Consider the following 13,514-nt stretch of genomic DNA (forward strand, 5'->3'; position numbering starts at 1 on the left):
GCTCTGGGAGGAGCTCTGTGGCCTAGAAGAGGCTCTGAGCACCGGGGCTGCCTGCTGGCTGTTCAGAGCACACCAAGTGACTGGTTTCTTCGAGCCATCCCCCATGCTGCACTGGGTGGGTCTTGGTGATATAGCTGTAGTTGAGTCATCACCCAGGGGAACTCACTGGTTCACCACTTTAGTAGTGTCCTTACTCAGGTCCCTTCTCAGAGATGAAGAGACATTTGTTTGTGTGTCCTCAATAATGTTGTCACACAGGGCACTCCTCAGTAGTCATGAACTTCTGTATCCATGAGCTGGGAGGATAGATCTGTCACAAGACTCTGGTGAGGTTCAGGTGACTTGGTACATAGAAGAACTTAAACCAGGGTATCGTGACAGTCAGGCACTTGGATTAGTGGTCCAGCACAGCCCGCGGCTCCTCTAAGGTTAAGGTAAGCCAGGTAAACCTGAGTTGGGTAGATCTCCAGAGCCCTCACTCCCAAACCCAGGAATACCAAGACCAGATATCTTGCTTACAATTTACAGTGTGTTCCTGCATCAGTTTTTTTTTAAACTTTAATTTCTATAAAAGCCCTATCGATAAGTTAAAAGTTCATAGAGTTACCATTTTATAGATAAGAAAGTGACTATCTTTCTTATCTATAGAAACCCAAAAGGGGCTCCAAATGGCCCAATCTCCACCCTTTCCAGTGTCAATAAAAGTAATGACTGCTAGCAAGATGTCACAGGCACACCTTTCCAGCCTTCAGTAAGACAGCTGGGATGGCTAGGGTCAGGATCCTTGCTGGTCTAGAGCTCTTGTCCTCACCTGGACCTTGCTGTGAGAACACAGCAGCGGGTCCACCAAAAGCCTTGTGGAACATGACTATGTTTATGTCTACAAAGGCCTGCAAGTTTGTTCTCAAGGCAGTAAAGATAAAGAACAAACGATACTTTACAACATGTCTTTCTCTCTGGTGAACACAGCCTTACTAAAGTGCATTAGTATTCTGAGCAAACACTACTTCCTCTCCTGGGCACTCAGTGTGATCAGATATCACTATGGGCCAACTTACTGTTTACCAAGGGGGCCCTTTGCTGACCTCAAGTTGTCACCTCCAGTAATGCATTTAGTTCTTAATGTCAGCATTGATGCTTCTTTTCATGAGCCCAAATTTCTATTTGTCTCTTTACATTAATATTCTGTTACCCAGTTTCTGTTACAGTTAACAGTTTCCACATTTTTCTGGAAGAAAGACAGTTCTGGGAAGGAAATACAGCTGCAGTAATCTGTTCATGGCTCTCCACCCTCAAACCCATTTCATTTTTTTCTTCACAGAGTCTTGTCTGAACTGCTGAACACATCTGCTCACTACCACAGGCCTAGGTCCTAGAAGATGGCGGACATGCCCAGTGGCGAGTCCTGTACCTCTCCACTGGAGCTGTTCAACAGCATAGCAGCTCAAGGGGAGCTCGTGAGGTCCCTCAAAGCAGGAAATGCACCAAAAGTAGGTGATTTGTTGGGCTCGCCGATACCTGCACCATTGTCTGGTTATAACATCTGTTACATTCAGTGCCCTTGTTGTACCTGTGCTTTAAGACCCTTTGTATTGTAGGGAATTGGTCCCAGATCCTCAGACATCCATGATGCCCAAGACTCTCACATACAGCAGCACAGGATTCACATATAATCTGTCATACACTTTCATCTTAGTATTGTATGGGTTCTGTGTAAATAGTTGTTATATTCTATGTATTTTTTCTTTCTTTTCTTTTGCTATACTGTATTTTTTTGGTTTTTTTGAGACAGTTTCTCTGTGTTGCCCTGACTATCCTGGAACTTGCTCTGTAGACCAGGCTGGTCTCAAACTCACAAGATCTGCCTGTCAGTGCCTCCCAAGGGCTAGGATTAAAGACATTCACCACCACCACCCGGCTGCTTACACTGTTCTCTTTAGAGGATGTGTTAGTTACATTTTTGTCTGCTGCTATGACAAAATGTGGAACAAAGGCAATTTAAGGAAGAGAGCTTGTTTTTGGCTCACAGTTTGATGTTATAGTTCATCATGGCAGGAAAGTCATCAGGAATGTGAAGCAGCTGGTTACCCTGAAGCACTGTCAGGAAATGGAGGTGAATTTCTGTGCTCAGCTCTCTTTCTCCGTGGAACGATGCCACCTGCATTTAGGGTGTATTTTCCCACCTTAATCAGCCCTACCTAGAAACTCCTCACAGACATACCCGGAGGTGCTTTTCCTGGGCACTTCTAGGTCCTGTCAGGTTGACAGTGAATAAGGTGACAGAATGAAAATCTGCACACACTCAGTACAGGTGAAGAATTGTTTTGTGTGCTTGTGTTTTCTGTCCTGTGTTAATTGAATCCCAACAGCCCCCATGCCTTCCAGCCTGTTCTCCCCAGTTCTGCTCATACACAGATAGGTGATTTCAGTTCTTGTACAGGTTTGTACCTCTGCACCTCTAAGCGACTTGCCTACTATCTCCTTCCTTTTTAATTCCAAACTAGGGCTTTGGCTGTGGCTAGAAAAGATTCCTGCTTTCACACATACTTCCCAGTCTCCCAGGATGTGTTGAAGTTCTAGTTAGGTCATTATTAGTACAGGCGTTATTACACTACGTAAACACATAGACAGCTGAACCATCAAGTATAGCATGAGTACTTCTCCTTTCCTTCCCACCATCTGTTTTCTCTGGAGTTAATGATTGCCTTAATTTCTGTTTGCCTGGCCTTTTCTGTGCTGTTCATAATGCAGTTGGGTGCCACATAATACCGTCCAGTCAAAGACAACAGTCTATTTATGGTGAATTAATTTTGTATAGTTGTTGCTTTCGTTTCCTGTTTGGGGACTTTGTTTGTTTTTGGACAGTGGGACATGGCACGTGCTAAGGAAGCATGCTCCCACCGTCTTAGCTGCTTTTTTCATTGCTGTAGCCAAATAGCTGACCCACAACATCCACATCAAAAAGGAAGAGTTATTTTAGCTTACTGTTTGAGGGTTCATTCTCTCGTGGGGAAGACACTGCAGCAGATGTGCCTGGCAGCTGGTCATGTAATACTACAGTCAGGGAGCAGAGAGAGATGAAGGCTGAGTCTCTACTTACATTATCCTCTTTCTTCTATCTGAGACTCCAGCCCATGGGATGATACCTGCCTGCATTCTAGATGGGTCTTCTCTCATCCGTTAAACCACTGTGAAAACATCTTCCCAAACACACTCAGAGGTGTCATCTGGTTGATTCCAAATCCAGTCCATGTGATGATGAGGATTAACCATCACAACCTCAAGACCAGACGTCCAGGCCTGGTTTATGCATTTCATATACACTTTATCCTTAAACTTTTATGCCTAATTACTAAATAACAGCAGGATTTGTGCCATATTATCTTGGCGGAAACTCCCTATACTGCATGTTTACTCCAGATCACATCGAGTAGTGGTCCTGTACCATCTAGGTTAGTGCACTAACGGTGTTGATATTTAATGACACATTCCCCAGACTCTATCCCCACCATCAAGCAGTATAGGGCTATCATGTCTCTGCCCTGGTTGTTGAATTCAACACACAGCAGCAGCTATATAAAGGTAATTTCTTGGGCATTTTGCAAGACCTCTGCCAAGTTCCCTTTGGATTGGTGGTTCTTCATCTGTTGTTAGCTTCCTTCTCTGCTTTACTCTCTTTGGGTAGAATAATCTTCTCATTAAAAGTCCTGCAGAGGAAACAGCCTTAAGCTGTGTGTGCCTGAAAATATATTTACCTTCCCTAACGTTTGATTGATAGCTAAGCTGGGTATGGAGTTCTGAGATGGAAGCAATTTTTCCTTAGAATTCTGTTATTTGTTTCATTTTGTCTGACCACTGTCTCCTGTAGCCCAGCCTGGCCTCAGCCTGCTATAGGCAAGGATAACCTTGGACTTCTCATCTTCCTGCCTCTGCCTCCTGGTTGCTGACAGGGATGGGATGGGAATCATACCCAGCCTCCCTTGGAATGCTTTCACTGTGCCTAAGTCACCATTGTTTGTCAGTGCCTTTTGTCTGGGCTCAGTGGGCATCAGGACCCTTTTTGTTCCAATGCTTTGACATTCCTGGGACAGGACCAATGAATGCTCTTTGCAAGCTTTAATTCTCAGATGTCCTATCATTTCTTTGATCTCTTTGGTGCTCAGTCTTTTCTGATTTTAAGTCAGAAAACTCTCATCTTGTTTTCTTAATTTTTGCCTGCTACTTTCCATTTCCTTTTTTCTTTTTTTCTTTTTTTGAGACAGGGTTTTTCTGTGGAGCTTTGTAGCCTGGCTGGCCTCCAACTCACAGAGATTGGCCTGCCTTTCTGCCTCCTGAGTGCTGAGATTTAAGGAGTACGCTGCCACCACCCTGCTTTCCATTTCTTTCTGTTCTTTCCTGGCTATTTCCTCACCTCAGCTCCTGCTGTCTTCCATTTCTCCTGTCCTGTTAAACTCCCAGGCACCCCTGTAGTCATGTTCCTTAGTTCACTAAGCTGCTTGTGGTAGTTTTCACAGTGTTCTCTGCTCTCCTTAGGATCCCGGTATCCCCATGTGAGTTTCTCCCCCTTCCTTTTATATCACACGCATCTCAGATATGAGCTATCTCTTGCCCGTCCACTCAAGGCCTTGAGGACAACTGTCGGTCGGTCACAATGTGAGGAGACATCTGTGCATGGCCCTTTTCCTGGATAGCATCAGGCTTGGTTTGGTTAAGGAATCTTTGGGCTCAGGGTCTTAACCTCTTTCCTTAGAAACCAGATTCTCTGATCTGCTGTCTGGGGAGTGTGAGTGACTGCCACATCCTCCCCTAAGTGGAACACAAGTCTCTGTGTGGTTGTCTTGGGCTGTTCCTGGTGTGTTTCACTGGCCACTGCTGTATACAGCAGTCTCTAATCTGTATGCCGCTGTCTTCCCATGGAAACCTGGATAGAGTGGGGCCCTGGGCATAAGCTGGACAACTGCTGCCTAAACAGGCCTAGCCCACTGCCCACTCCTTCACGATGCGTGGGTCTCTCTAGTAGTCCACAGTGTGAAGTGGGGCCACCCGTCCACCAGCAGTTCTCAGCATTTGCTTTTCTCATGTGCTCAGTCTGTCAGTTGCCCCTGAAATTGCACCTTCTGGGTCTTGTTGCTGCCACGCTCCTCCTGTTTTCTTTGTCCCTTGGAATTATGCTTTCTTTAAGGATCTTGATGGCATAGTGTAGGTCTCAGGAGCGTAGTCAGTTTGCATTTCACGATCTTTGATGCCTCCATGACTTTCTTCTCCTCTGCCACTTTCCATTCAGCTGACTTCTTCTCAAACTCCTGTGTTTGTGTCGCCAGACGGTGCCATCACCCATCACCGCACTTTCACCAGACGGTGCCATCACCGCACTTTCACCAGACGGTGCCATCACCGCACTTTCACCAGACGGTGCCATCACCCATCACCGCACTTTCACCAGACGGTGCCATCACCGCACTTTCACCAGACGGTGCCATCACCGCACTTTCACCAGACGGTGCCATCACCGCACTTTCACCAGACGGTGCCATCAGCCATCACCACACTTTCAGCCCAGTGGCCTTAGTAGATTGTTGATCCTATGAAAAGTAAATCATTACAGTACAAAAAAAAAAAAAAGCCAGGTGGTGGTGGTGGCGCACGCTTTAATCCTAGCACTCCAGAGGCAGATACAGGCAGATCTCTGTGAGTTCAAGGCCAGCCTGGTTTACAAGAGCTAGTTCCAGGACAGCCTCCAAAACTACAGAGAAACCCTGTCTCGAAAAACCAAAAAAGGGGGGGGGGGAGTAATAGAAAGAAAATGATTTCCAAATTTCCAAAAACCTGATTATCTAGAAAGACATTTACTCACTAGGTGGGCTCAATGAATTGGTCTTGAGGCAAAAACCTAAAATAAATTAAAAAAAACCCAAGTATTGATCATTTCTTCTGTGAACCTACTTTGGAAGGTTAGCGGTGGTATATTTGTCAGTTTTACCTTAAATTTGAATAACGCATTTAGTAATGTTTTTAATTATTACTGTTTTTTCCCCCGCCCTCATAGCCTCACTATGTAACCCTGGCCAGTCTGGAACTCAGTCACCTGCCTCTGTCTCCTGAGTGTGGCACCAGCAGAACACTGGCTTGTAAGTTGAGTCTCTGTCTGGCCTATACTACACAGAAGTAGGAAGCCAGGAGGGTCTATTCGTCACTGTTTTTCCAGGCTACAGAAGCTCCCTGGCAGTGGACAGAGTTAAATGTTTCCTCTTTGCAGAGCCTTCTAGTAGCAGGTAGTCAGACCAGATAGAGTATAAACTGTCACCAGTCGGTGATTGAAAGATGCTGACTGTAGGGCACTTCAGGGCAAGGCAGGTCTGCCCACAGGTAATTCTGCAGATTACACTTGTTAAACATTGCTTTTTATTTCCAGAGCTGAGCCTAGGGCTGCAGAGACATCAAGGCAGCTACCCAGGGAAGGATTGTTCTCACTTTTGTGAGCTGTAGACATGGGGTTAGTCATTGCATGAGGCAAACTCATTTTGATAACAAATTCCAGATAATTTTGTTTGAAGCACTGACCACTGCAGAATCCTGGTCCTCTTTGGCCAGGGTGCTGTGCCCTTTGAGCAGCTGCCTAAGTGAGGTTGGGTCATGGTAGTTCTTTGCCAGGAAACCCAGTACATGCTGCATAAATTCTGAGTAAAAATATTTGTGTTTCCCTAGGCAAACAAATTAGACTGTGTAGCCTTTGTGGTCTAATCCAGCTGTGCCAATTACCAGTCTAGAGCTTTGGGGCAAAGAATGATTTGATCACCGTATTAGGCCTGCTCTTTTAAGCTTCTGGGGTGGCCATTGTGAGCTACTAGAAGAAGGGGGTCTTCAATAAGTTTTCAGAGTAAACAAGGGTACAGCTTGCATTTGCTGCTGCTGCTGTTTCCTTATCTTTTTTTATTATTATTTTTAAAATAAAGTCTTGTGTACCGAAACTGACCTCCAACTTTCTATATAGCCAGGAATGGCCTAGAACTTTTAATTGTTATGCCTTCACCTTCCAAGTGCTGGAATTGCAGAGATAATAGGTATGTAGACACTAGAAATAGCTTGGTAAGTGGCTAAAAAGATGGCTCAGCAATTAAGAGCATTTGCTGCTCTTGCAAAGGAGCTATCTGGGTTTGGTTCTCAACACCCACATGGCAACTCAGAAAGGTAACTCCAGTGCTAGGAGACGCAGTGCCGTCTTCTTACCTCCAGGCACGTAGGGTATGCATACATATATAGAGGCAAATAATCATACACATCAAATGAAAATAAAAAAAGAAATAGCATCATAAGATTGCATCATCTAGGCAGATGGTGGTGGCACACACCTTTAGTCTATCTATCTATCATTCTTTTTTTATTTATTTGTTATGTCTGCCCACTCCAGAGAATACAAAGCCTCTGGCCTCCCTACACAATCAAAAATAATTAAAATAATAATTAATCTGGCAGTAATAAAGAAAAAAAGGAGCCTGGTGGTGGTCGCACACACCTTTAATCCCAGCACTTGGAATGCAGAGGCAGGCAGATCTCTATGAGTTCAAGACCAGTCTGGTCTACAAAGCGAGTTCCAGGACAGCAAGAGCTGTTACACAGAGAAATCCTATCTTCAAAAAAAAAAAAAAAAAACGAAAGAAAGATTGCATCATCTGGTGGTTTTTTTTTTTTGATTTTTCGAGACAGGGTTTCAAGACGGTTAGTGTATTAACCGTCGTAGACAGTAGACAGTAGTGCATTCCGTGTCAGTGCTACTAGCCCATATCTGTAGCACTGGAGTATCAAATAAAGGTAAAATATGGCTGAGCCCAGCTTTTTTTCTGTTCAGGACAGATCCCTGGCTCTGGCAGTCCTCAGCAGGCCTAGACAACTTCAGCAATGCCCACTTGTCAAGGCTGTAGATCTATACAAGGTGACGTGTGAAAGTCCTTGGCACAGTGCCTAACACCTGACTGGTGTTCTGCAGACGTTAGCTTTGTCAGCATGTTGAGCATTCACCTTTTTCTCTTTAGGATGAGATAGATTCTGCAGTAAAGATGCTGTTATCGTTAAAAATGAGCTATAAAACTGCCATGGGTGAGGATTACAAGGCTGACTGCCCTCCAGGGAACTCAACAGCTGGGAGTAAGAGCGATTCAGATGCCACAAAAGCCAGTGAGGATTTCGTGGACCCATGGACAGTGCGGACAAGCAGTGCAAAAGGCATCGACTATGACAAGCTCATTGGTGAGTCCTCAGCTTCTTCCCTCACAGCATCCACACTGCCCAGTGGTGACCACTGTGTCAATCCCTGTGGTGTTTCTAAATGTGTGTATTCGTACAAGCACTTTTGTACATTTTTAATCTGCACAGTAATTGTGTATATTCTTTTTTTTTTTTTTTTTTTTTTTTTTTTTTTTTTTTTCGAGACAGGGTTTCTCTGTGGTTTTGGAGCCTGTCCTGGAACTAGCTCTTGTAGACCAGGCTGGTCTCGAACTCACAGAGATCCGCCTGCCTCTGCCTCCCAAGTGCTGGGATTAAAGGCGTGCGCCACCACCGCCCGGCCCTATGTATATTCTTAGGATAAAATGATTGTCCATATGTTGTAATATGGAGCGGCGGGGCTGCGTCTCAGGCACCCGGCCGCCCGCATGGCTAGCTTTATGCCCCGAAATAATTACACGGAAACTGTATTCTTTTAATCACTGCCTGGCCCATTAGTTCCAGCCTCTTATTGGCTAGCTCTTACATATTGATCTAACCCATTTCTAATATTCTGTGTAGTACCATGAGCTGGCTTACCAGGAAAGATCTTAACCTGCGTCAGTCTGGAGTGGGAGAATCATGGCGACTCACTGACTCGGCTTCTTTCTCCCAGCATTCTGTTCTGTTTACTCCACCCACCTAATGGTTGGCCTATCAAATGGACCTAGGCAGTTTCTTTATTAATTAACCAATGAAAGCAACAGATTAATATAAGACCCACCTCCATCATCCATACATGCATACCCTGGGTAATGACAAAATTGGGATATAAAACATGTTTATAACCAACGGCATTTTTCTTTCTTTGTGGCGGAAGCATTCAAAGTCCTTTCTAGTAGCTGTTATGAAATATGCAATACATTATTGTTGATTACAGCACCCTGTTGATGTCCGCCAGAACTTACTCCTCTAATCTCACATAGGATGAGATGCTGCAGTATTTGATCTTCTATGCGTTGCTGATCTGGCTTGTCCTTAGAGCTCATCTCTATTGTTGTAAATAACAGAATTCCGTTTCCTTTCATAGCTGTGGGGTTGTACTCTGGGTGTGTGTGTCTGTGTCTGTGTGTGTGTGTATGAATGTCACATTTTTTTGTCCATTCATAAACACAAAGGGAGATTCCATCTTGTGAATTGTGCTGCAGTCAACAAAAATTCAAATATGCTTTAAACATACTGATTTCAGTATCTTTGGACATATATGATATTTTTAAGTTTCGAATTATTCCTAAGTAAAAAGGTTTGATATCAAGAAACAGGCATATCCTAAAACCCTTTGGTTGTATATTATAGTCCCAAAGGATTATTTTAAAATTAGATAATAATTAACCAGGCATGGTGGCTCATACTTGTTACCCTGCAATTAGGAGTGGAGACAAAAGGATCAGAGATTTGAAGTCATCCTCAGCCACACAGTAAGTTCAGTAACAGCCAGGGACACATAGATTGTGCCTCAAGAGACCAAAGTTTATATGAAATGACATGTCAAATTTATGATCTAAAGCAATCGACCTGGTAGGTTTACCTGTCTTGGGATACTTTGGAACTTTAGAAAGTTCTATTGCAATAGGCATGTTTGCTAGCGAGGTCTCACCATCACACCCCTCCTCTAAGGCACTTCCTGCCCACCCGATATGTTTACATCTACATCAAAGCTACTCTATGACTTAAAACAGACTCGCTGGGGGGAGTCTCTTCAGGACCAGCGTGAACCTAGGTCAGCAGTTTGAGAAATGGGGAAATTGTGGTTGTTGTCGGTGGGTGTGTGTGCCTCAGAACTGGCTGTGTTCTGGGTATGTTCCCATCACTGTCTACATCAGGCATACTGTAGCGTATGGTGTGTCCCTGTTTTGCTGATTGGGGTCTCAGCTGTTTTGATACAAAGGTCTTTTCACGTTGTGTGAGGAAAAGGATCACAGCCCAGAGCCTAAAGAGATTTGGGTCATTGGGACAGGTCACTAAGTCCACTGGCATCTAAGAAAGTCATCTCCTGTGTTTTTTGCAGTTCAGTTTGGAAGCAGCAAAATTGACAAAGAACTGATAAACCGAATAGAAAAGGCAACTGGCCAGAGACCACACCGCTTCCTGCGCAGAGGCATCTTCTTCTCCCACAGGTCAGGGCCCTTCCTCTGCTCTGGGTTCATAGAGTTGGGAGGTACTAGGGAGGCCTGGTGCTACGGTAAGTCACTGTGGAATTACCTGATCCCTTCCGCTGCAAGTCCTCAGCTTGTTCTTTGTAAACTCCCCACTTCACAAGGGGAAGTCAGTTCTTTGCAGGTGAAGTACAGCCAGCCATATTACATGCTGTAAATCATGAAAGAGCATGAAAGCAAGAGAATATCAGGTCCAGCTTTAGTCCTTCCCACACTGTGAGCTGTAGGCTTCCTGAAGTTCCCTGCACTCTTCCACCCACTCATGAATGACATCAAGAGACATTTACAGCGGAACCCATGGTACAGAGTATCCCTGCCACGGGCCATAAATTCCATGTAGATAACATCGAGAATGGCAAGCTCCAGAAGACTTCTTGCCTCTCCCATCCCCAGATTGCTTTTCCTCTTCGTGGAACCAATGACCTGGGGTTAGGGTGTTCTGTTCTACTTACACTTGAAAGAACACCCAGGAAAGAACATTTCTATCCTAACATTTCACATCATGTCTACAGAGAGCTCTGGGCCCTGCTCAGCCCACATTCTGGGCAAATATAATCAGTATTTTTCTTAATTGAAATTGGATTCTGGGCCAGTGATATGGGTCAGTGGGTAAAGGTGCCCACTGCCAAGCCCAACAACCTGAGTTCCATTTCCAGGATCCATATGGTGGAAGGAGAGAAGAACAGATTTCCACAGAGTGTGCTATGACATTTCACATACACTCCATAGCATGAGTACACTCACAGAAAGACACAAATAAGTCAATAAAATATAATTTAAACAGTTGAGGCCAAGTATGGTGGCGCACACCCTTAAATACAGCACTTGGGAGGCAGAAGCAGGGGTTCTCTCAGAGTTTGAGGCCAGCCTGATCTATGTAGAGTTTCAGGATAGCTGGGGCTACATAGAGAAACCCTGTGGGAGCCGAGGGGTTGGAGGGGGATTGAGGGCTGGTTAGATGGCTCAGCAGGGAAAGGCACCTGCTTCTAAACTTAACTTGAGTTCAGTACCCAGGTCCATATGGTATGAAGGAAGAATTAATTCCCAAAAGTTGTTTTTGACCTCCACACACACAAGAACACACATTCATGTTCACATACATACAACACACACACAAAAAAAGAATTAAAAGTTATTGTGAGAAAATTTAATTGACGTATCGTAGAGTTCAGCTCTTTAAACTGTGCTATTCAGTGGTTTAGCTGCATAAGCCCTGCAACAATCTAATTACAGAGCTTTTTACCACCCAGCAGAGAAACGTCCCTGTCAGCAGTCACTCCCAGAACTGGCTGATGGGACATACCTGTAGTTGCAGCACTAAGGAGGCGGAAGCAAGAGAAGGAGACGTTCAGGGTCATCCTTGGCTGCATAGCCAATTCAAGGCTAGCCTGGGAAACTTGAAGATTCTATCTCCAAAATAGAAAGAAAGCAAATCCAACAAATTCTGAATTAAAAATATGAGTCTTCCAACTCCATTCTTTTTCAAGAATACTTTTATATTCTTAGCTCACTTCGTTGTGAGTTTTAAAATCAGCCTTTTCTTTTTACAGGAAAGGCATCTGGGATTTTAGTAGAGGGTTGTCAATGCAGAAACATAGCTCTCACCCGTCAGGGAATAAGGGGTAGTATATTCTCGAGCCAAATATGGGTGTGACCAGAGCTCAGGACAGATTATTCCCCAAATACCATGTCCAGTGTGGAAACAGCTTAACAGAACAGTTCTGTTCAGAACAAAAGAAAGGCATGAATCAATCGGGGCACTCTTCACATGCGTTAACGAAGACAGCAGGTCAGTATGTGCAGTAGGCCTGAGGTGCTATCTGGTGACATTCCTAGCTTTTGAGTTGGTGGCAACTGTAGTACATTCCAAAACATTACCTGATGGTCACTAGGCTGTCCGGTCACACACTAAGGTGAGCAGTGACTGGCTATTGGGAAAGCTAACATGGTGCAACCCCATAATGTTCTGGTCCGCCCGTGTGCACCCCGTGCCTGGTCTACCCGCAGAGTCTTGAGCACAGGTGGAGCTTTCTCCTGGGACTTGAGTGTACACACTATTCCAGATCAGTTTGGGGAACACTGTGAGCTTAAAATACTGTCTTAAGTTTAGGGTTTGGTTTGTTTTTTGAGACAGGATCTCACTGTTTTGCCCTAGCAGGTCTGGAAACTGTTGTTTATTCTAAGGCAGAGTCTTAAGTTTCCTAGGCTGGCCTGGAGCTCACAGTCCTGTATCGGGCTCCGAGGGCTAGGAGTGCAGGACATACCATCGTACCCAGATTCCCAAACTCTCCTTCGTGGGAGTGCTCAGATTGTTGTGAAAGCCCATTCACATGTTCTGCTTTGTTTTTTTATTTAATTTTTTATTGTGTGGGTGTGTGTGAAAATGTAGACATTGCACGTGGACGTCATAGGACAGCCCACAGGAAGAATTCGGTTCTCTCCTCTACCAAGAACGGTCCCAAGAACGGAACTCTAGTCACGAAGCTTGGGAGCAAGCGTCTTTGCCCACTGAGCTATCTTACCGTGTTGTTGATCTTAAAGCTCCTAACATCCTACGGCCCTCACTGCCCTCAGAAAGGCGTTTACACATTCTGGAGTTTGGCAGAACGCACTACCTAATGATACCATGAACCTGAGGGTGAAATGACATCTATAAGCTCATCTCTAACAAGGCCCTTTTGGAAGGGTATGCATAAGGTAGATGGGCCTTGGCCAGGGCCTGGCCTAGTGAGCTCTCAGATAAGAGCTGTGACCACATGAAGAGCAACTCATGGGATGGGTTTTCTCTCTTCCATGTGCCCATTAAAAGTCATTTGGGTGAAGCAGGGTATGGTGGCCTCTAATTCAAGCACTCAAGAGTCCTCAAAGGCTGGCAGATGAGGCCAGCCTGGTTTACATAACATGTTCCAGGACAGCCAGGGCTACACAGTGAGACCCAGTCTCAAAAACAAACAGCAACAAAAAATCAGTTACTCAGGTAAGTTAGAGAAGCAGAGAACTCTTCACAGAGGAACAGGGAAGCAGCTTCATCAGTGCAGCACAAACCCTGTGGTGTGCGGCAGGTGGGATTCCCAGGCTGTTCTTGGCTACATAGCAAGA

The 13,514-nt window shown here is 44.8% G+C and overlaps 1 protein-coding gene across 6 annotated transcripts in view; it reads left to right on the top strand.

Annotated features, from left to right (window-relative positions):
* Wars1 (tryptophanyl-tRNA synthetase 1) overlaps positions 1 to 13,514 on the top strand; it is a 31,254-nt gene that overhangs the window by 4,071 nt on the left and 13,669 nt on the right. For all 6 annotated transcript variants that reach the window (XM_057783301.1, XM_057783303.1, XM_057783304.1 and 3 more), the window contains 3 exons: positions 1,322 to 1,490; positions 8,031 to 8,244; positions 10,268 to 10,376. In XM_057783301.1, coding sequence (XP_057639284.1) covers positions 1,380 to 1,490; positions 8,031 to 8,244; positions 10,268 to 10,376 — 434 coding nt within the window. In that variant the 5' untranslated portion in view covers positions 1,322 to 1,379. The remainder of the gene's footprint in view (positions 1 to 1,321; positions 1,491 to 8,030; positions 8,245 to 10,267; positions 10,377 to 13,514) is intronic.

Source organism: Chionomys nivalis, chromosome 10, assembly GCF_950005125.1.
Source record: "Chionomys nivalis chromosome 10, mChiNiv1.1, whole genome shotgun sequence".
NCBI lineage: Eukaryota > Metazoa > Chordata > Mammalia > Rodentia > Cricetidae > Chionomys > Chionomys nivalis.